The following is a 24,051-nucleotide window of genomic DNA, read 5'->3' on the forward strand; positions in this document are numbered from 1 at the left end:
TTATACATAAGTTTATACATGATTTTTCCTATATCCTATTATTTCCTTAGATTATGCCTAGGTGTGGAATTAATTATGGGGCTAGGGTAAGAACTTCTTAAAAGTTTTGATATATATTGCTCTCCAGAAAGCAGTTGTAATGAGAGTGTACATTTTACAGCACCTCTGCCACATAATAAAATTTTTTAACTCAGGTAATATAAATAATTCTAAGCAATTATGAATCATTAATCATTTAAGCAATTACAAATCATTATGTAAAAATCAATGTCTTGTAAAATTGGAAAATGAATTGCCAAGACAGGAAACATAAAATGGGTTATGATGCCCACAAAATGAAATATTGATGTGCTTTTGCATCCTACCCACCTATATACTTCACTTCTACATCTGCCAGTGCCTGCAAACAGTTCTCGTAAGTTACTTCCTCAATGTCAAGCATTGCAATATTATCGTACACCTGTTTGGTCTGTGCAATGAGCTCCTCAGTTCTTGTTTTAATTTGTTCTGGTGAAAGATCCCATCTTAAAACATTTCTGCCAGCTGCAGTATAGGAAGACATTGCCTGAAGAGGAGACATCACTTCTTTTCCTAAAGTCATTCTGAATAAAATCCTGGAACCACCAATTCTACGAAGAATCAGAAAAAAAGATAAAAATTAGGCATTTTTTTGGTCCAAAGTCAACACACAAATGTGTATTATCTAATTAAATTTTAAAGTAAAAAGAACTTTTTACTAAAATTGAGCAAATTTCTTTCAGGTGAATACATATGCACAAAACTAAATGCTCTTTACTTTCTTGTTTTCTTGAATAGTTACAGAGCTAATGGAATTTGGACTTTCCAAACACTGAATTGCTTATGTAATTAAATCATATGGAGAAATAAAGTTAGGTATCAAAGACATAATAATTGTCCTTTATAAGTTAAACCAGTAATCTTTCTTACTTAAACATTTTTCCTGTGCTAATATCCACCTACTATGTATGTAGAATCAATATTTTGAAATTCAGCAAGGAAACATTTTCAAAATTCTTTCTATATTGAACAATTTAAAAAATGTTTTACCAAAATTTCATGTAAATCAACTATGGCAATTTGAATTTAAGACTTAAAAAATAAAATCTGGTATAGCTATGGTATTATCCTAAAAGATAAAGGAATGATAGCAACCCTTTATCAACTTAAAACACTGAAACTAAAAACTGATGCCATATGTGTGTATATATATTTATAATATATAATTCTAGAACTTATAAAAATAGTATAATTAATAGCTAACATTTATTGTGTTTAGGCACTGTACTAATTACTTTCCATTTATTAACTCAGTCCCTACAACAATACTATGAGACAGATACTGTGGTTATTTCTATTTAGTCAAAGAAGTAACTAAAACACAGAGAAGTTAAGTAACTTGCCCAAGGTCACACAGCTGGCTATATGGTGGGAACTAGGATTAAAAACCAGGTAGTACAGATCCAGAACCCACTCTCTTAACCACAATACTAAACTTAATTCCTATTATCTTACAAGACCCCAAAACAACCATAGGCAGAACAATATTCCCTTTTAACAGATGATGCAGTTGAGACTCAGAGAGGCTAAGTGACTTGTTTAATGTCATTTGTTCAACAGATATTTATGAGCATGCACTGTGTCTGGTCATTGTGACAGGCACGAAGGATAAAAAGGCAAATTGACTGGGACCCTGCTATTTATATCATGGAGAAGACTAATTGATAAACGGGCAATTGTACTGCATTGAGATGAGTGCCATGATAGTGTAAACAGGGAGAACTCTGAAAGAGCACAGAGGGAGCTTTTCCAGAAAGATTTTCTAGAAGGAACAGTGAGCAAGCCAAGATCTGAACAATGTGCAGAAATTATCCAAAGGTCAAAGGTTGTAAGGAAAGAAAAATCTGAAAAAGTTAAGTAGGGACTAGAGAATGAAGAGCCTTGGGAATCATTTTAGTTCAAACCTACTCTGAAGGCAATGACAGAGCCACTGAAGGGTTTTAATCAGGTGAGAGATGAGAAAAGACATGCATTTAAAGAAATCACTCAAATTATTGTGAGTTGAAATGTTTAGAAAAGAGAGATCATTCCCAGAGAGAAACTATAATGGTCAATGGGGCATAATATTATGGTATACCTAACTAGGAAATAGGGGGAATTGGAGTGATTTAGTAGATATTCACTAAGAAGAATCAATATGACTTGGTACTGAATGGATGTCGGGAGGAGGTGAGATACTCAAGGATGACATCCAGGCTTCTGTCTTGGAACTGGAGGGATGGACAGAGGCTCTGTTGCTAAAACAGGGGACTCAGATGAAGGAGGAGGCTCTCTGGTGGGACAAAGGGAAATTCAGTTTTGGACGTGCCAAGTCTGAAGTGGCTGTAGCACACATAAGTGGAATTCATTACTAGTAAATGTAATTGGAGGAGACTTCCCTGGTGGTCCAGTGGTTAAGAATCGGTCTTGCAATGCAGGGGACGCTGGTTCAATCCCTGGTTGGGGAACTAAGATCCCAGATACCGTGGGGCAACTAAGCCCGCATGGCACAACACAGAGCCCATGTGCTGCAACTAAGACCTGACGCAACCAAAAAAAAGATAGATATTAAAAAAAAATGTAATTGGAGTTACATGGGTGGTTGAACTAGCCCAAGGGAATTTGCAGAGTGAGAACAGAAGAACAACCGAGCTCTAACTCTAGTTTAACCATTGAGGTATAAAGAAAACCAAGTAGGTTGGGTTCTAGGAATTGTGAAAAGTAAGCACTGAAAAAGGGAGTGAATAACAGTATGAAATGTTGTACAAATCTCAACAAAGACACAAGTCTCTGTTGAATTCAGCAACAGGAACGTCATTGATGACTGGTAAGAGCAGTGTTGGGGGGTGGCAGAAGTGCAAGTCAGGTTACTATGATCGAGGGCTATGGAGATGGTAAAGAACCGGAGAGAGTGCACCTCAGCAACTCTCCATACAGCTGGCTGTGAAAACAAGGAGAGCTAACGCAGTATAAGGGGCTGAGACATACAAGGGTGCATTTTTAACATAGGAGAAGCCAGGATACTGACCCCCTTTAACTGTCTCTCTACAATAAGTGATACTGTCTATGTGAAACATACTGGTTGATGGTTACACTCAAGGCTGGCAGATTATTTTCCAGTGTATTTCCACATTTCTCCTTCAACCAGTTGAGTTATATATTCACCAAGAGTCAAGTTTAATTGCTCCAAAACCTGTTTATGCTTACTATACTCATTTCCTTTTAATTATTTTATTTTATAACAATTTTTTTGGAGTATAATTGCTTTACAATGTTGTTAGTTTCTGCTATACAATGAAATGAATCAGCTATATGTATACCTGTATCCCCTCCCTCTTGAACCTCCCTCCCCACCCCCATCTCACCCATCTAGGTCATCACAGATCACTGAGCTGAGCTCCCTGTGCTATACAGCAGGTTCCCACTAGCTATCTATTTTACACATGGTAGTGTATTTATGTCAAACCTAATCTTCCAATTCATCCCACCCTACTCTTCCCCCTGTGTCCACATGTCTGTTCTCTATGTCTGTGTTTCTATTCCTGCCCTGCAAATAGGTTCATCCATCTGTAGCATTTTTCTAGATTCCACATATATGTATTAATATACAATATTTGTTTTTCTGACATTTCACTCTGTAAGACAAACTCATCTATACATTCATAGAGATGTGGATGTAGGTCTATCCACATCTCTATGAATGACCCAATTTCACTCCTTTTTATGGCTAAGTAATATTCCATTATATATATGTACCACATCTTCTTTATCCACTCATCTGTTGATGGACATTTAGGTTATTTCCATGTCCTGGCTATTGTAAATAGTGCTGCAATGAACATTGGGTACATGTGTCCTTTTGAATTATGGTTTTCTCAGGGTGTATGACCAGTAGTGGGATTGCTGAGTCATATGGTAGTTCTATTTTTAGTTTTTTAAGGAACCTCCATACTGTTCTCCACAGTGGCTGTATCAATTTACATTTCCACCAACAGTGCAAGAGGGTTCCCTTTTCTCCACACCCTCTGCAGCATTTATTTTTTGTAGATTTTTTGATGAGGACCATTCTGACCAGTGCGAGGTGTAGTTTTGATCTGCATTTCTCTAATAATTAGTGATGTTGAGCAGCTTTTCATGTGCCTCTTGGCCATCTGTATGTCTTCTTTCATGCAATGTCTATTTAGGTCTTCTGCCCATTTTTTGTTTGGGTTGTTTTTTTGGTATTGAGCTGCATGAGCTGTTTTTATATTTTAGAGATTAATCCTTTGTCCGCTGATTAGTTTGCAAATATTTTCTCCCATTCTGAGGGCTCTCTTTTTGTCTTGTTTATAGTTTCCTTTGCTGTGCAAAAGTCATTAGGTCCCATTTGCTTATTTTTGTTTTTATTTTCATTACTCTAGGAGGTGGTTCATAAAAGATCTTGCTGAGATTTATGTCAAAGAATGTTTTTCTCATGTTTCCCTGTAAGAGTTTTACATTTAGGTCTTGAATCCATTTTGAGTTTATTTTTGTGTATAGTGTTAGGGAGTGCTCTAATTTCATTCTTTTACATGTAGTTGTCCAGTTTTCCCAGCACCACTTATTGAAGAGGCTTTCTTTTCTCCATTGTATGTTCTTGCCTCCTTTGTTATAGATTAGGTGACCATAGGTGCGTGGGTTTATCTCTGGGTTTTCTATCCTGTACCATGGATCTATATTTCTGCTTTTGTACTAGTACCCTACTGCCTTGATTACTGTAGCTTTGTAGTATAGTCTGAAGTCCAGGAGCCTGATTCCTCCAGCTACATTTTTCTTTCTCAAGATTGCTTTTGCTATTAGGGGTATTTTGTGTTTCCATACAACTGTAAAATTTTTTGTTTTAATTCTGTGAAAAATGCCATTGGTAATTTGACAGGGATTGCACTGAACCTGTAGATTGCTTTGGGTAGCATAATCATTTTCACAATATTGATTCTTCTATCCAGGAACATGGCATATCTCTCCATCTGTTTGTCATCTTTGAATTCTTTCATCAGTGTTTTATAGTTTTCTGAGGACAGGTCTTTTGCCTCCTTAGGTATTATTCCTACCTAAGATATTTTATTTATTCCTCCTTAGGTATTTTATTCTTTTTGTTGAAATGGTAAATGGGATCGTTTCCTTAATTTCTCTTTCTGTACTTTTGTTTTTAGTGTCTAGGAATGCAAGAGATTTCTGTTCGTTAATTTTGTATCCTGCAACCTTACCAACGTCATTGGTTAGCTCTAGTTTTCTAGTGGCATCCTTAAAATTTTCTATGTACAGTATCATGTCATCTGCAAACAGTGACAGTTTTACTTCTTCTTTTCCAATTTGTATTCCTTTTATTTCTTTTTCTGCTCTGATTGCCATGGCTAGGACTTCCAAAACTATGTTGAATAATAGTGGCGAGAATGGACATCCTTGTCTTGATGTTCCTGATCTTAGAGGAAATGCTTTGAGTTTTTCACCATTGAGAATGATGTTTGCTGTGGGTTTGTCATACATGGCCTTTATTATGCTGAGGTAGATTCCCTCTATGCCCACTTTCTGGAGAGTCTTTTATCATAAATGGGTGTTGAATTCTGTCAAAAGCTTTTTCTGCATCTGTTGAGATGATCATATGGTTTTTATTCTTTAACTTGTTAATATGGTGTATCACATTGATTGATTTGCGTATGCTGAAGAATCCTTGCATTCCTGGGATAAATCTCACTCGATCATAGTGCATGACCTTTTTAATGTGTTGTTGGATTCTGTTTGCTAGTATTTTGTTGAGGATTTTTGTGTCTAAATTCATCAGTGACATTGGTCTGTAATTTTCCTTTTTTGTGATATCTTTGTCTGGTTTCAGTATCAGGGTGATGGTGGCCTCCTTGAATGAGTTTGGGAGTGTTCCTCCCTCTGCAATTTTTTGAACGAGTTTCAGAAAGATAGGTGTTATCTATCTATCTATCCATCTTCTCTAAATGTTTAATAGAATTCACCTGTGAATCCATCTGGTCCTGGACTTCTGTTTGTTGGAAGATTTTAAATCACAGTTCCAATTCCATTACTTGTGATTGGTCTGTTCATATTTTCTATTTCTTCCTAGTTCAGTCTTGGAAGGTTATACCTTTCTAAGAATTTGTCCATTTCTTCCAGGTTGTCCATTTTATTGGCATAGAGTTGCTTGTAGTAGTCTCTTATGAAGCTTTGTATTTCTGTGGTGTCAGCTGCAATTTCTTTTTCATTTCTAAGTTTATTGATTTGAGTCCTCTCCCTTTTTTTCTTGATGAGTCTGGCTAAAGGTTTATCAGTTTTGTTTTTCTTCTCAAAGAACTAATTCTGAGTTTTACTGATCTTTGTTATTGTTTTCTTTGTTTCTATTTCATTTATTTCTGCTCTGATCTTTATGACCTCTTTCCTTCTATTAATTTTTGGTTTGCTTTGTTCTTCTTTTTCTAGTTGCTTTAGGTGTAAGTTTAGATTGTTTATTTGAGATTTTTCTTGTTTCTTGAGGTGACATTGAATTGCTATATACTTCCCTCTTAGAACTGCTTTTTCTGCATCCCATAGGTTTTGGGTTGTCATGTTTTTGATGTCATTTGTCTCTAGGTATTTTTTGATTTCCTCTTTGACTTCTTCAGCGATCTCTTGGTTATTTAGCAGTGCACTGTTTAGCCTCCATGTATCTGTGTTTTTTACAGTTTTTTTCCTGTAATTGATTTCTAATCTCACAGCATTGTGGTCGGAAAAGATGCTTGATATAATTTCAATTTTCTTAAATTTTCTGAGGCTTGATTTGTGACCCAAGATGTGATTTATCCTGGAGAATGTTCCGTGTGCACTTGAGAAGAAAGTGTATTCTGCATTTGGATGGAATGTCTTATAAATATCAATTAACTCTACTTGGTCTATTGTGCCACTTAAAGCTTGTGTTTCCTTATTTATTTTCTGTCTGAATGATCTGTCCATTGGTGTAAGTGGGGTGTTAAAGTCCCCCACTATTATTGTGTTACTGTCCATTTCCCCTTTTATGGCTGTTAGCATTTGCCTTAGGTACTGAGGTGCTCCTATGTTGGGTGCTTAAATATTTATAATTGTTATATCTTCTTCTTGGATTGATCCCTTGATCACTATGCATTGTCCTTCCTTATCTCTTGTAACAGTCTTTATTCTTTTAATTATTATTTTTTGCGCTATGCGGGCCTCTCACTGTTGTGGCCTCTCCCGTTGCGGAGCACAGGCTCCGGACACGCAGGCTCAGCGGCCATGGCTCATGGGCCCAGCCACTCCGCGGCACGTGTGATCTTCCCGGACTGGGGCACGAACCCGTGTTCCCTACATCGGCAGGTGGACTCTCAACCACTGCGACACCAGGGAAGCCCAACAGTCTTTATTTTAAAGTCTATTTTATCTGATATGAGTATTACTACTCCAGCTTTCTTGTGATTTCCATTTGCACGGAATATCTTTTTCCATCCTCTCACTTTCAGTCTGTATGTGTCCCTAGGTCTGAAGTGGGTGTCTTGTAGGCAGCATATATACAGGTCTTATTTTTGTAGCCATTCAGCCAGTTTGTGTCTTTTGGTTGGAGCATTTAATCCATTTACATTCAAGGTGATTACTGATGTATGTTCCTATTACCATTTTCTTAATTGTTTTGGGTTTGTTTTTGTGGGTCTTTTTATTTTCTTGTGTTTTCCTCCTAGAGAAGTTCCTTTATCATTTGTTGTAAAGCTGGTTTACTGGTGCTGAGCTCTCTTAGCTTTTGCTTGTCTGTAAAGCTTTTGATTTCTCCATTGAATCTGAATGAGATCCTTGTGGAGTAGAGTGTAGACTTTTTCCCTTTCATCACTTTAAATATATCCTGCCACTCCCTTCTGGCCTACAGTTTCTGCTGAAAAATGAGCTGATAACGTTATGGGGATTCCCCTGTATGTTATTTGTTGCTTTTCCCTTGCTGATTTTAATATTTTTTCTTTGAATTTAATTTTTGCCAGTTTGATTAATATGTGTCTTGATGTGTTTCTCTTAGGGTTTATCCTGTATGGGGCTTTCTGCACTTCCTGGACTTGGGTGCCTATTTCCTTCCCCATGTTAGGGGAAACATTTCTTGTATTTTCTTGATTTGTGCCTCCATTCCATTTCCGAGATTTTGGATCATTTTTACTATCATTACTCTGAATTCTTTTTCAGGTAGGTTGCCTATTTCCTCTTCATTTATTTGGTCTTATAGGTTTTCACCTTGCTCCTTCATCTGTAACATATTTTTTTGTTTTCTCATTTTTTTTTTTTGATGGGTGGGGCTGTGTTCCTGTCTTACTGGTTGTTTGGCCTGCAACATCCCACACTGGAGTTTGTAGGCAGTTGGGTAGAGCCAGGTCCTGGTGCCGAGACGAGGACCTCCGGGAGACCTCATTCTGATTAATATTCCCTGGGGTCTGAGGTTCTCTGGTAGTCTAGCAGTTTGGACTCAGTGCTCCCACCATAGGAGCTCAGGTATGACCCCCAGCCTGGGAACCAAGATCCTGCAAGCCATGTGGCATAGTGAAAGAAAAAAAAAAAAAAGGAGCAGTAAAAGTACAAAGAATAAAAAATAAAGTAAAATTAGAAAAATGAAAAATATATTAGGAAAAATAAAAATATAAATGAAGTAACAACAACAAGATAAAACAGAACAACAGAAAAAAAAATGGGGTGGGGGGAGCAAGCCAAAAGGAACAGAAAAGCAACAAAGAATAGAGAATAAAATAAAAGTAGAAAAATAAAAAACGTATTAGAAAAAATAAAAATATAAAACAGAACCACAACCTAAAAAGAAAAGAAAAGAAAAAAAGGCCAGGGGCTTCCCTGGTGGCGCAGTGGTTAAGAATCCACCTGCCAATGCAGGGGACACGGGTTTGAGCTGTGGTCCGGGAGGATCCCGCATGCCACAGAGCAGCTGAGCCTGTGTGCCACAGCAGCTGAGCCTGCGCTCTAGAGCCCGTGAGCCACAAGTCCTGAGGCTGCATGCCACAACTACTGAAGCCCACATGCCTGGAGCCCACGCTCCACAGCGGGAGAGGCCACCGCAATGAGAGGTCCACACACCGCAGCAAGGAGTGGCCCCCACTCGCCGCAACTGGAGAGGGCCCGCATGCAGCAGCGGAGACCCAACACAGCAAAAACAAAATAAATAAGATAAATAAATAAATTTATTTTTTTAAAAAAGAATAAAAGGCCAGAAAAGGCCTTGGCTGTGTGGGGTGGAGGTTAGGCAAGGGGCAGGGCTTAGGCAGGGGCGGGGCCTAGGCTCGGGGCCCACACAGCTGGAGGGAGGTAAGGCCCTGAGTGGAGATGTGGGGGTGGGGCTTAGGCTCAGCATGGCCAGAGGGAGCCTTACAGGGCAGACGATCAGGCCTGGGACCTGCCTCCCATCCCGCCTCCACTTCTCCTCCCCCCGTCCACCCCCCCCACGTCCTACCCAGTCGCTCGGGGGTTCCTCCCATCCCCTTAGGTGTCCATGGTCCCCCACCAGTGCGTGGTAGGTGCCCTAGTTGTGAAGAGACTCGAACTCCACATCCTCCTGGTCTTCCATCTCGACTCCACCCCTCTATACTCACTTTAACGTAAGTTAAATATTTAACTGATTAAATGCATGCAAAAAGAATGATCTGTTTTTTCGGTAAACTATCTTGGGAATACTTTAAAAAAGACAGTTACTAAAAAGCCAACCAAAAACCTGCTGTTATAGAAAATTGAGAAAAGAATTACAAAGATTAGAAGGCTTCTGAATTCAGATTACTTATGTGTGTTTGGAGTGTTCTTGCTTCACTTTAAAGAAACTGAAACTGGAAATGGAAATAATGCATTTCTGGTAGAGTTTATTCAAGGACAGTAAGGAATGCCAATCAAGCGATTTACCCTTAACCAAAAAGACTTGGTCTTACCTCAAAATATTTGAAAATAAATACTCATTTATGTTTTCTTTGAATACACTGTTTGAGCAATTTAACATGTTTTATGATTCTATTTGAAACAAATTTTAAAAATTAATTATTAAATGGCATAAGCACTGGGACTTCCATGGTGGTCCAGTGGTTAAGACTCTGTGCTTCCATGCATGGGGGCATGGGTTTGATTCCTGGTCAGGGAACTATGATCCTGCATCCACATGCTGCATGGTGCGGCCAAAAAAAAAGAAAAAAAAAGACATATGGAGCAAGGTCTTAATGGAGGTAGGAAGAAATGGCATATATACCATGAGAAGAGCAAATTGTTTTAGATAGGAAGAGACTACAGTCTCAGTAAAATCATTGAAACAGGTAAAATGGAAGTAGTTAGGTTATAGTAAAAAAAAAAAAAAAAGAGAGATGTTTGAATTTAAGAAATCAAAGATTAAGCCTGACAAGAACCAGGATACTTTCTTGGAAGTGGACTGATATAAATGAGTTGAAGAGTGCAAAGAACCGACTGTCTACGTGAACACTGGCATCAGCAGCTTGATGGCTGGGCCTGGGAGTAGAAAGGAAGACTGAACCAGGAACCAAAACCTTCAAAGAATGGAGGGGACCAACCAGGTGGGTGGGAGAGGACATCATGAGCAGGGTCCCGTGAGCCTTGAAGGTGTTTTTACACCATGGTGAAGAAGTGTTGGTCTGGGAGTATAACGGGAGACATGGTGGGAGTCGGGCAGCAAAGAAGATGTGGGTCTCTCCTCCTTACTTAGTGGTATGGGGTGTAGAAGAAACACAGATGGGGGAATTTTCCTCAGAGTTGAGTGGATTTCAGTAAAGGTTAAGAGGAGAAGAGAGGATCCAGAGAATATGAAGAAATGGAGGAGTTTGTTTACTATGGGACAAGGGCTCTGGAAATAACAAAGGGGGAGTCCGAGTACAACCAATAGCTAAATATGTGTTGCCTGTCCAGTCATTCACCTCTTCCCCATCTGATTACATACACATTTTCTTCCCAGTACCCATGCCTCCCCAGCAAAGTCCATGAACTTTGAAGGTGGCTGCCCCCACCCTCAGAACTCCTGTGAGAGAAAGGGGTCTCATTCCTATTGAATGTAACTGAGCAAGCTGGTGTCCTTGACTGTAGCTGGCATCTATCTTATGAGAAAGAGTGGAACCTGACTTATGATGAAATAAACACTGTGACTGGAAGAATAAAGGAAGGAAACCAAATATTTACTGACATCACCGATCTCTTAGATCAACTAATTCTGAAGACTGACCTAGAGCTAGACTTTCTAGTTATGTGAGCACATTGTTTAAAGGCAGTTTGAATGTGGTTTTATGTTATTTGCCTCATACAGGATCCTAACGGAAAAAGGAATGAAAACTGATAAAGGAATGAGCACAGAAAAAACAAGTAAGGAGGTCAGAATATAAGAAATGATGGATGACTGGAGGGTCTCACAGGCTTGGTGGTGACCTAAAATAATAGGGATGTGAAGTTCAGTGTGTTGGCTGAAAATTTCCAAAATAATTATTCCCACAATCCCTCATGGATACACAGAACTGAGGCCTTAAACAAGGAGTCAGCCATGACCATGACTGGTTGGGCTTCCAAGGAAGTTGCAGTACAGGTGAAGGGACTGGCCATGGGATTACTGAGGTAGGGAACAGCAAGAGGGAGACTGATGAATAAAATATAAGACTTCTGCATCTTAATTCCCTGCTCTTTTCACCACTCCTCTTAGTACAAACCAATTACTATGAACATATTTTCATTATTGTTAAACATTATTGTTAAGCTTTAAAAGAAAATTATGTCAAACATTTCACTGATAAGATGTCCTCCATTGGTTTTCATTTACTTCTGAACATTTATCAAAAGGTTGAGTGTTTGGCCACGGCACACCTCAGTTAAACTGATAAAGATGTCAGCAGCAAAAAACAAAACAAAACAAAACGAAAAGATGTCAGCAGCTCTACCTTGGCTGAACAAGTATATCAATAATCACCCTTGTACAGTTTCTACTGCAACTAATATAAAGCTACCCCTTCCTTAAAGTAGTATTATTCCCTAAATGTAGAAGGGGTAAGAAGAAAGGAACAGAAGTTACAAATCATGATTTCATGGGTCAACAGAACACATGAAAATTTTTATCTTATACGTTCTTTTCTTGCCTTCTGGGATTTTGTTTTCCTTTCAGGATTTATAATTCTTGTTACCAAAGAAAAGAAATGGAGACAGAAGGATTCCCTTAAACTTCTAACTAAAACATTTTGATCTATTGAGAATTTTTCTCCCTGCACTGTCTCCGCTTTTCCTCTTCCACAGTATTTTCTGCTGAGTATCCCTCCTTTTCCCCTTTATTACGATTTCAAGCTCATTCAGTACTTTGGATGCTGGTACACTTATCTCTTCCTCCCCTTCAGTGTCTGTGCAGCCCTGGAGAACTGCACTTGGGTGGGAAAACCAGTGCACCTGCAGTCATTCTAGCAAATGTGCTTATACCCTTGAGAATCTGGCGAGGATTTTTTATTGACTTTTTGCAACTGAGAGCTACAAAATTTGAAAGCAGGCAATACACCATGATCTTGTCTTTCTCTACAGGAATTATTACATGCAATTATGTGAACATGAAAAGCTAGATTAAATCTGAGATTCCTACTGTCTGATTAAACTCTAGGCTTTTTTTCCCCCTACAAACTCCCAGGCTCTCTATTATTTCAGTCCCAACTACACCTTCATTTTCTCCTGTCTTTAAAGCACTTTCAACACACAACTCTGAATTTCTAACCAAGAAATAATACAGAAAACCCTACTAGAATTGACAAGATGATGCATTTGTTAGGGTTCTAGTCTCCTATGTCCAAAAACCAAATAAACTATTTAGGCAAAGAAAGCAAGTAGTACAGATTTTGACTGAGAACACCAGGCTAAAGAATTTCGTTTGGACAAATGAGCATGCTACAGTTACTGTGAGTTAATTAGTGTTCTAAAACTTTAGCAAAACATTTTATGGAATGTACTTTCAGAAATGTTCTGATTTGCTGGATTCACTTTCTTTTGAAGCATAGCTTAAAGGCCTCCAAGTCCTCCCATCAAGGCATCTTTGACCGTTCCAGTTCATATAGATATGAGCTTCTATCACCTTTTATCTGTGCCATTCATTTTAGATATTGAAATTACTGTCATCCACCTGTTCAACTGGCTTCTGTATGCCAAATCAGACTAGGACTTGTCCAGCACGATAACCATTGTACATACCTTGTGTCACAACCCTAGTACATTGCTGAGCAAATAGAAGATGCTTTATGTATTTGAAATGAGATGGTATTGACGTGGCTAAAACATTACCGCAACACCATCTCCCTTCATCATCACAAATGAACATCCATACAGGAAAGTGTGTTTTATTAGGGCCAGGACTAGAGTGAAACTCCACTACGTAAAATGTCACAACTTCCATTTCTCCAGACTTTACATTTAATCCATGCTCCCATCCTTTCCCTATAGTGTTACTGTGTTGTAGTACACATTTTGCATGGCATTTCCTGAAATTTGCCCCAATTCTTTAAAATACTTGGCAAATATTCCTAGTATTTACTTTGGGACTAATCTTTCTCTACAAGCTATGAAGGCTGCATTTCATCAACCCCTTCGACTGGAATTTCTATACGTTTCTTTTAGTTATTTCTCATCTGGCTATTTTGTCAGAACCATTTCTTTTTAATCTTGATCCCTACTGGTCACAAAGTTGTCATTTTCAGCCACTGATTTAACTAAATCGCCCCTCTCCTTACAATTTACAGGCCACAGCTCAAGTCCAGGTTCCTTTCATCAGAGCACACGGGGCTCCTTAATTTTGGATTTCACCAGTGCCAAAGCCCAGCCATGCACCTCCCCAAGGCTCACCTGTTCTTTTAGGCACTTGGCCTACTTCCACCTTGAAGCCTCCAGCCAAGCAGCACTTTATCCACTACATCTATGCTTTCAAATACAGTAGCCACCTGTGGTTATTTAAATTTAAAGTAAATAAAATTAAAAATTCAGTTCTTCAGTTGCACTAGGCACATTTCAAATACTCAGTAGCCACCATGGCAAATGGCTCCCATAGTGGACAGTACAGATAGAGAACATTATCATCACTGTAGAAAGTTCTAATCAACAGTGCTGCACTAGATGATCTCATTGCAGGAATGAGATGTACGCCTGTATCCTCCTATGGGTATCCTTTCTCTTTTCCACTCTCAAAGCAGTTCCCCTGGTGTCTTCTTTGGAGGGAAGAAAGAACAGAGAAAGTAAGGATGGGAGAACTCATTTACTGAGTAGTTCCTATGTGCCAGGCAGTGTTAAAAACACTTATTTAATCCTAACAACATTCTGAGAAATATGTCTGAGGAAGCACTATTTTTAAGAGCATCAGTGTAGAAGAAAAGACTTTTAGTTCTTTCTACAAGAAGCAGGGCCAGAAGGTACCGACAATATCATTAAAATATAAAAAACACTTTTCTACAAGATTGTTTAAATTCCACAAATCCTTTATTTTTACAACTGAGAATCAATCTTAATAAGCTGTGCTTACCAAGATAGAAAATTCAAGTTACAAAATTTTACCTGAAGGTTCTTGGTACTAGTCCCTCAACATATCAAACATATGTGAACTTACTGTTTTCTCTCTGCTGTAAGTGTCCCGTTATGTCTCACATTCCTGCCAATGTCCCAAAGGTTAAAGCATCTCCAACTGGTGAACCCGTCCCAGACTCCCAGTCTCTCTCCTGATACTCAAGTTTCTGTACATCCTCAACCTCTTCAGAACATGGTCTATTCCACTGTCTTAATTGAAACCTGGATCCGTGCAGAATCCATCACCTTCCCCAGGACGTTTGCTCATTCTCTCAAGCTCCTCATGCTACTGGGCCTCGTGACAGGGTGAACTTTCTCCTAGATTCCCAACATAGTTTCCAAATCATTACTCTGCTACAACCGTATTCTTCTGAGGCTGCTGCCTTCCTACTATACTACTCGCTATTATCAACCAACCTCTTTGCCACCCCCTCACATTTATCAAGATTTGGCTCTACACTCTTTTCCATCTTAAGCTCCAAAATCATCCCGAGAAGACTCTAAGAAGAGATGGATGAGCTATACCACTCCCTTAACTTCAGTTTCTTGACCTACTTCACTCCAAGAACCTTCATGCTTATTCTTCTTACCAGCACTTGGAGATGCTCCTAAGAGATGATAAATTCTGATATTCTACTCTCTGATCACAACCTTCTATCTTTTCAGTTTCCATTTCTCTACTCTTATGATTCTTATTTTTCTATCTCCTTTAGACCTCAGGTCCTTTGATCCTTCTCTTTCCTCACTCTACTAGGCATCTCCTGTAACTCCCCTTAGACCTGGGAAATTACTGCATTTAGAGGGGCTCACTTTGGCCCTCCTGCATCTGCACTCTGATCAAAAGAGCTGAGAGGAGGTGCCCATGCAGAGCCTCACACCTGCTGACCACACAACCATGCTTTGAGTACCCAGGATCCCAGAATACCTTGCTCAAATGGCTCCCAGAGCCTATGCGGGTCTCTTCCCTAGGCCACTCCTCCAGAGGTTGAACTGTACCATTGGTGTGTACATCTCTTGGACTGAGGGGTGGTCATAGGTAGGAGAGGGTGTGGTTGGAGCTTGGACTTACAGGTGGAGATGCCCATGCACATGTGAGGCCCCTCAAGGTAGAGAAGGGAGCCTGGGTGGTCTTCCAATTGGATTGTTCTCCCACGTTTCACAAATGTCAAAGCGAGCCTCATCTATCAATCCAACATCCTTCACTAAAACCCCAACTGCCCTGCTCCCAGTCCTTCTGCTATGTCCACCTTCAACACCTCTGCTCAGAACCATTTTAACCAGCCACCTTCCCTATTCTTGCATCCAGATTTCTGAACAGGGCTATGGATTTTGATGTTATTATATCATGGTCTCTAATTTGAGCTGAACTCTCAAGGCTTCAGGAAATCCATCCATGAAGGTCTGCCTCCCATTTCCCACACCAGTTACTTCAAACCATGACCAGCCTCCCCAAATTTCTCCTCTCACTGTCACTAACTGACCTTGCTGCCTACATTACTGAGGCCATCAGACAGAAACTCCCTCAACTTGCCACCTACAAACATAGCTACATCTGTATCATCTTCTCCTCTGTACTCCTAACTAGTATAATGGGTACCTTGTTCAAAGCCAATTTCTCACTCTGTGCTTGGGTCCTATCTCATCTCCTCCAGGACATTACTCTGAAATATTATCTCTTTTAGTAGAATCTTAAATGTCTCATTTGTATTGCCTCTTTATACACATATACATGCTTGAGCGCTTAGGTTTCTTCATCTAAATAAAACAAAATCTTCCTTGATACTGGGTGCCCCACTAGAAAACACCCTATTTCTCACCTTTCCTTCAACCCCAAGATTTTTCAGAGTGATCTAGCCAGCCCTTGCTGTCTTCATGTCCTCAACTCTCTTTGACTCTTCAACCTACTTCAGTCTGGGTCCTGGCCTCATAAAAGATGAAAACTGCTCTCAGCAGGGTCCCCAATGATTTCTAATAAACCCAACTGACATTCTTCAGTACTTACCTATCCTGACTTTTTGTGATATTTGAGTGTTGCAATTCCTTCTTTTTTTACTCCCTCTGTTTTGGAATTTTTTTCTCCCTTAGCATCTGTGATAATGATACCTCTTTTCATTCTATGTCTCTGGCTGTATCTTTACAATCTCCATCATTTGCTCTTTTTTTATCTTGTTCCTTAAAATTCTTTAGTGATTCTCAGGATTCAGTTCCATGCCCTCTTTTCTTCTCTTTTCATTTTGTACACACTTCCTGGGTATTCTGGTCCACTTGCATGGCTACATATGCCACCTGCAGCTAAAGACTTCCACATCTGTATCTCTAGCCCAAATCTCCTAAGTTTTAGACCTATATAGCTAACCCTGTTGGACAGCTCCACTTGGATGTCAATGGTCACATCAAACTCAGTATGTCTAAAATTAAAGTGACCATCTTCCTTATTTCCCAGAACCAAACCTGTCTTCCTCCTGTATTCCTCATCCCAGTGAAGATCACCAGTGTGCATTCAGTTGCCCAAGTCAAAAACCTAGGAGACCTTTCTGGATGCCTTCTGATCTATTTTCCAGATTGCCTGCAGAGTAATCTTCCTGAAACGTAAGTCTGATCAAGGCACTCCTTCAGTGGCATGGTTCAGGATCAAGTTTTGACTTCACTGACTTCAGGATCAAGTTCAAGCTACTTAACAGGGCCCTCTGGATCTGCCCCTATTTTGCTGGCTTTCTCAATGCCACCTTTCTGTCCTCGAATCTATGCTCTAGGCATCAATAACTACTTTCACATCTCCCTAAAATTGTTAGGCTTTCTTCAGGCCTTTGCAGCATTTTTCCTCTCCCTGGAACATCTTTCTTCTTCCTTACCTGAGGAACATCACCTCTTTCATGTCTCACTTATCTTTCAAATCTCAGTTCAGACTTCATCTTCTCCAGGAAGGCTTCTTTGACTACCTCCAGCTGTTTCAGAAATTCTTTCTCTGTGCTACTAAACTATCCTACATGTACATTGACCAAAGCACTTATTGCACTGAAGAGTATTCACCTACTTACTCAGCTGTATCTCCAGTATACCCTGAGCAGGCACTGGGTTTTAGTGATACTTGTAGACCCTGAACCTAACATAGTTTGTGGTACATGTATATTTTAACTGAGACAAGTTTACCCAAAAAATTCCACTTAAAGTTATTTGTTTAATACTTCTATTATCAACATGTCTAATACACAAGTAGTTCCATCTGAGAACATTTAACTTCCATGGAGCATTATACAGATCCCTGATCTGCAATGAGGGAATACAGACTGGATAGAATGGCATATATTGGATACTCAAGTATGCTGAATATTGCTAATAATTCTTCTTCTGAAGGGACTGCTGCATTAGGGAATCAGACTCAGGAGTAGAAGTCACCAGTTATTGAGCCTCCCAGTTTGCATACTTAAAGCCCCCTAACAAAGCTAAGCATCTGGTATTTGAGCCACTAGTGTTCCAGACAACAGCTTTTTCATTTGTGGACCTTTTAATCTGACTTAGGATCAAACTGTTTTATGAACAGAATGCTCTGGAATTAAATGTCTTAGAATAAGTCAACTTTAACAGCAAACAGAGAATCACATTCTTAGCCAAGACTGTTTCTTTTAATGTTCTTTAGTAGAATTAATGTCCAGAAAGGTCATTCCAGCTTGGTTTCTAAGTTTATAGAAAATATAATTAAAATATGATAAAATATATTTATATCTCTACTCATTCCCATCTTCTTTCTCTCAGTTTTAAAGAAAGATGTGTTCCCCAACCCATGGTCTTCAGTTTTGAGTCCTGTAATTTTCTCAGGTACTGACTACACTGCCTTGCCTATGACTAATTCTTCCACATCATTCCACCAAGTGCTCTGGCAAATGTCACTTTGCTATTTTCCTAGTCCTTCTTCCACTTTTCTGACCATTTCTTCTCAGTCTCCTTTGCTGGCTTCTCTTCCTGTACCCATTCAAAAAAGTTGGGTGTTTCCCATGAGTCCATCTAGATGTCAAGCTGGAACTCCAGACCCACAGATATCTCAAATGCAACATGTTCAAAACTTGGTCTTTCTCACGACTTCCCAATCTCAGTTTACCACACTTCACCTATGCTCCTAAACTAGAAAGTTGTCACACATATGAATGATGAGTATTATCATCATCCCTAAAATTTATTGACAGTCTATTAATGTGCCAGGCACTATACCAAGAGTTTACATCCATTTTCTTATTTAATCCTCCCAACAAGCCAAGAGGTAGGCATTATTAACACAATTTTACTGGGCAGAGAGAAGTAGCTTGCTCAAGGTCACACAGCAGGTATGGAGCTGGGATTTAAACCGAGGCTTGACTACAGAGCCCACATTCTTTTTTTTTTTTTTTTGCTGTACGTGGGTCTCTCACTGTTGTGGCCTCTCCCGTTGCGGAGCACAGGCTCCGGACGCACAGGCTCAGCGGCCATGGCTCACGGGCCCAGCTGCTCCGTGGCATGTGGGATCTTCCCGGACTGGGGCACGAACCCATGTCCCCTGCATCGGCAGGCAGACTCTCAACCACTGCGCCACCAGGGAAGCCCCAGAGCCCACATTCTTAACTACTATGCTATATTCATGTTGCACCTGAATCCTAGAAAAGGAAAACATCAGATGTGTCACCAACTGCACCTCCCTGATCTTCCACCCCGCTTGTAATGGGGAGAGAATAAGGTAGGTAGTTAAAGAATATATACTGACATCACTAGTCTGATCTGTTGTCTATACCACTCCCTGAAGGATTGCTGCAAGGGCTGTGGAGAAATGCTCCACTTCAGCTTTCATCCAGCTCTGAGAAACAGGCCAGCTAGGCATGGGCACCCTTTTTATTTTTTTTTAAATAAATTTACTTATTAATTTTTGGCTGCATTGGGTCTTCATTGCTGTGCATGGGCTTTCTCTAGTTGTGGTGAGCGGGGGCTACTCTTCGTTGCGGTGCAGTGCACGGGCTTCTCATTGTGGTGGCTTCTCTTGTTGCAGAGCATAGGCTCTAGGCGCACAGGCTCAGTAGTTGTGGCACGCGGGCTCAGTAGTTGTGGCTCACGGGCTCTAGAGCGCAGGCTCAGTAGTTGTGGTGCACGGGCTTAGTTGCTCCACAGCATGTGGGATCTTCCCGGACCAGGGCTCGAACCCGTGTCCCCTGCATTGGCAGGCGGATTCTCAACCACTGTGCCACCAGGGAAGTCCCCATGGGCACCTTTTAGTCACCCATTTCCAAAGAGTAAAACAACTCAAACAACTCAAACAACTCAACCCATCGGACTACCTGATGGCGACCCTTTGCACCCAGGTCTCACTTTTTCCAGAGCCCTTTGATTAACTACTCGTAGGTAAGCAGTAAACCATTTGATAAAGTGTATTCCTAGGAAGTCGCAAATGCTTTCTTAAAGTACTCAGGCAAACGAATAACCTACATTTCTTGTGGATAAGGTTCAGTTGAGGCGTTCTAAAAAAACTTTCTATACAACAAATGCTAGTTCTCTATTCCCTAGTGATTTCTCAGATAAAGATATTGACTTGTTACCATCTTCTGTGATTATGCCTACATTGCAGATTATATTCCTCCCCCAAAAGGGCTCATTACAAAGGGCTTTCCCATGAAGTATATTAGTTGACTCAGTCACTCCTTCAGTAAACACTGAGGTTACAAAGATGAATAAGACACAGTTACTGCCTTCCAGGAGCTTATAGACTTGTGAAGAAGAGACACAGAGATGGGTTAGAATATCAGGCAGCAAATTTTTTTTTAAATATATATGTATATTTTTTATTTATTTATTTTTGGCTTCATTGGGTCTTCGTTGCTGTGCGTGGGCTTTCTCTAGTTGCGGCGAGTGGGGGCTTCTCACTGCAGTGGCTTCTCTTGTTGCAGAGCATGGGCTCTAGGTGTGCAGGCTTCAGCAGTTGTGGCACATGGGCTCAGAAGTTGTGTCTCACGGGTTCTACAGCGCAGATTCAGTAGTTGTGGTGCATGGGCTTAGTTGTTCCACAGCATGTGGGATCTTCCACGACCAGGGCTTGAACCCGTGTCCCCTGCATTAGCAGGTGGATTCTTAACCACTGTGCCACCAGGGAAGCCCCAGGCAGCAAATTTTATACGAATAAAGCAATGGGGAATTTAGAAGATAGAGCAAGTAACTCTACCCTGGGGAGGTTCTTATATTTCTCTCACTCTGCACACACACACAACCTTAAAACTTGGTTCTCCTCTTTCTTTTGTTTTGTTTTTTGTTTCTTTGTTGTTTTTTTTTTTGTGGTACGCGGGCCTCTCACTGTTGTGGCCTCTCCCATTGCAGAGAACAGGCTCCGGACGCGCAGGTTCAGCGGCCATGGCTCACGGGCCCAGCCTCTCCGCGGCATGTGGGATCTTCCTGGATCGGGGCACGAACCCGTGTCCCCTGCATCGGCAGGCGCACTCTCAATCACTGCGCCACCAGGGAAGCCCTCTCCTCTTTCTTTTATATTCTTTGTATAAAATACTTTATTATTACTATTATTACTACTACTACTATTATTAGATGTCAGTAAACAGCTAACAGAATTGATCTAGAATAGCTTACTTTAATTTCATTTTGACTAGCGTTTGTGGAAGGTCTTATAAGTATATTCCAGGAAATGTTACTCACATTAACTACTTCTAAACCCTTAAGTTCAATGTTTTAGTGTCTATATGTCACCCTGATCTACATAATCTGAATTGAAAAAATTTTAAATGAATGATACTTCTCCTGAAGAGCGTTTCAGTCTTTTTAAAAAAAACTCTCTTAGGAAAAAAGCACAAGTTTATTAATTAAGCCCCTACATAGTACCTGGTACCCAGTAAATATCTGTTGAATGAATTAAAATTTCTGTGAATACTGAATGCCAGCCACAGGTTACTTGGAGATACACTAGGAAGGCTGAATGATCTGTTCTCCCAGGTCAGGGGAAGAATGAAGAAGACATTCTCCTTCTCATTCCACTAGAAAGTAAGTTCTTTGAGAATGCAGACCGTGTCTTAGTCATCTTTTTACGTGTTGGCAAATGTGGAAGAATGTATCAGCGCATAGCGAATATGTTGTAACTTGAATGAAGTATAAGAAAGCAATGAAAAATCTAAATTAGCCTGTCTTAGAATGACTATTAGTTTTGGCCCCAGACACTAATAAGGTGATAAAGCAATCAAGAGAAGGTGCTAAGACAATAAAATTGTTAAAGAAAAGTAATTAAAGTGATATATCAAAGATACTCTGAGTCATGGATAGATTATCTACAGGACGTGCCAGTACACTTAGAAAGCAAAGTATTACAATTTGACTGCTCTTGCTTCCACCTGCTGGTATAGGAAAGTAATTTTTAGATTGGGCAGAAAATGTTTAGCAGCTCTAGAAAGAAACCTTATGAAAAGACTGAACTTTCAAAGTGCTCTTGCCAAAGTTACACAGTACACTGCCCATAAACAGCCATTCACAAAAATGTACATACACCATGAGCTCAGCTACAAATATATTGAGAACAGAACAGATCTATCCTAAACATGGAGACATTCCAGTGGCCTTTATTCTGAGTAGCCTCCAGCATCTGATAAAGCCAAAAGCATTACCCATTTTCTTTTATTGTGCCATCCCGTTTTGGTATTCACAAATGTAGCATTTAAATTGGATGACTAAAGTGACCAGTGCAACAATAATGGTCCCATCTTGGTCTTACACAATGAAAACATACTATTTTGGAAACAGTACCACATAAAATCTCAGTTGTGTACAATTTCCTATATCAACAAGGCTTAAAAGTAGAATTAATTATATTATACAAAGGCTCCCCTAGCAATGAATGATTTACTTTCAACTCTTTCTTAAAATGTTAGTGACCCATTTAAAAAAAGGAAAAAAGGCAATTTTATTTTGGATTTTGGAATGTAATAGAAATAAGTTCTTGTTTCCAAAAATTTCATTTAAAAAGGGCCTCTTCAAAGTCATCTTTTCCAAGAAATAGAAATAAAAATTTAGAAATGTTAGAAAGAAACAGCTTAAGGTTTTTTTTTTAACATCTTTATTGGAGTATAATTGCTTTACAATGGTGTATTAGTTTCTGCTTCATAACATAGTGAATCTGTGTGACACTATAAACGTTTGTAATATTTCTACTCTTAATAAATAGAACTTTTAGGCCTTCCCTGGTGGCGCAGTGGTTAAGAATCCACCTGCCAATGCTCGACCACAGATTCGAGCCCTGGTGGTCCAGGAAGATCCCACCTGTGGCGGAGCAACTAAGCCCGCGAGCCACAACTACTGAAGCCCGCGTGCCTAGAGACCGTGCTCCGCAACGAGAAGCCACCGCGATGAGAAGCCCGCGCACCGCAACGAAGAGTAGCCCCTGCTCATCGCAACTAGAGAAAGCCAGCGCGCAGCAACAAAGGCCCAACACGGCCAAAAATAAATAAAAATAAATTTATAAAAAAAAAAATAGAACTTTTACAAAAGGTTCATATCACTAAGTTATAAAGAATGAAGTAGAAAAATCTCAGGTTCTGAAAATAAGAAACAGAAGATAATAGTCTAATTGACTTGTATAGGACAAGTGGTTTAATAATTACAGGTTTTAAATAAAGTTATAATAAATGAACATGCACAGACTTCTTTTCTTAAATCCTTTAACTGGCTTAAGAAAAGCCACCTGAGACCACAGAGCATCTAAAACAGAGTGACAGAGACAGAGACTCTATTTTCTCTCCATTTCTAGAAATGATGAAACTGAGTCACAGAGAGGTCAAATAACTTACCCAAGGTCACACAGCTATAAGTGGTAACTCCGGCAGTCTTGCTCTGGAGTCGATGCTGTTAAACACTAAATCACCAATCACACCATTCACTTCGACAGTTCTGCCATTCTCTTTAAGTTGCCCACAGTGATTAACCTAACACCTTGTCAGTGCCTGCTACTTTTCTTTACTCTTTCGTGTCCTTGTTGAGACAGACAGAGACATAATCAGAGGGCATGGTCCATGTGGTTCTGTGTTGACCCATGCCATATCCCAATTCTCCTGCTGGTCTGGCCAGCAACCCCTAGAAGCCAACTGTCATTTACTTATGTGAGAAATAAGTAAATCAACAGACTATGTGAGAAAGGAAAATAACAATGACACCTTGTATTTAATTTACTTCAAGATGGTAAAAATGATTTCAAATTCTTTGTCTGTATATCAGAAGGCTACTCTTTAAAGCAGAGAAGAGAGTTTCCTCACCGATAAAAGATAAAAGGCAGGTTTTCAAAACACTTCCTAACAAAGATGAAGGATGAATAACTACAAACCTTAGGTCCCTGAGGTTTGGAAGTCACACTGAAAGCAAAGAAAAGCACCTACCTGAATATAATACAAAGTCATTTACACACTTATGAAGTGCTAATTATGTCCATGCACTGTGCTGTTTTTTTTTTTT

At 39.8% G+C, this 24,051-nt stretch overlaps 1 protein-coding gene across 2 annotated transcripts in view; it reads right to left on the reverse strand.

Annotated features, from left to right (window-relative positions):
- Positions 1-24,051, reverse strand: part of NLN (neurolysin) — a 107,765-nt gene that overhangs the window by 65,312 nt on the left and 18,402 nt on the right. Inside the window, exon 2 of one of the 2 annotated variants that reach the window (XM_007457100.1) lies at positions 370-629. In XM_007457100.1, the coding sequence (XP_007457162.1) occupies positions 370-629 (260 nt within the window). Of the gene's footprint in view, positions 1-369; positions 632-24,051 lie in introns of those variants that run through there. The other variant, XM_007457101.1, reaches the window with a different exon arrangement.

This window comes from Lipotes vexillifer, unplaced genomic scaffold (genome assembly GCF_000442215.2).
Source record: "Lipotes vexillifer unplaced genomic scaffold, Lipotes_vexillifer_v1.1 scaffold241, whole genome shotgun sequence".
NCBI classification, from domain to species: Eukaryota; Metazoa; Chordata; class Mammalia; order Artiodactyla; family Lipotidae; genus Lipotes; species Lipotes vexillifer.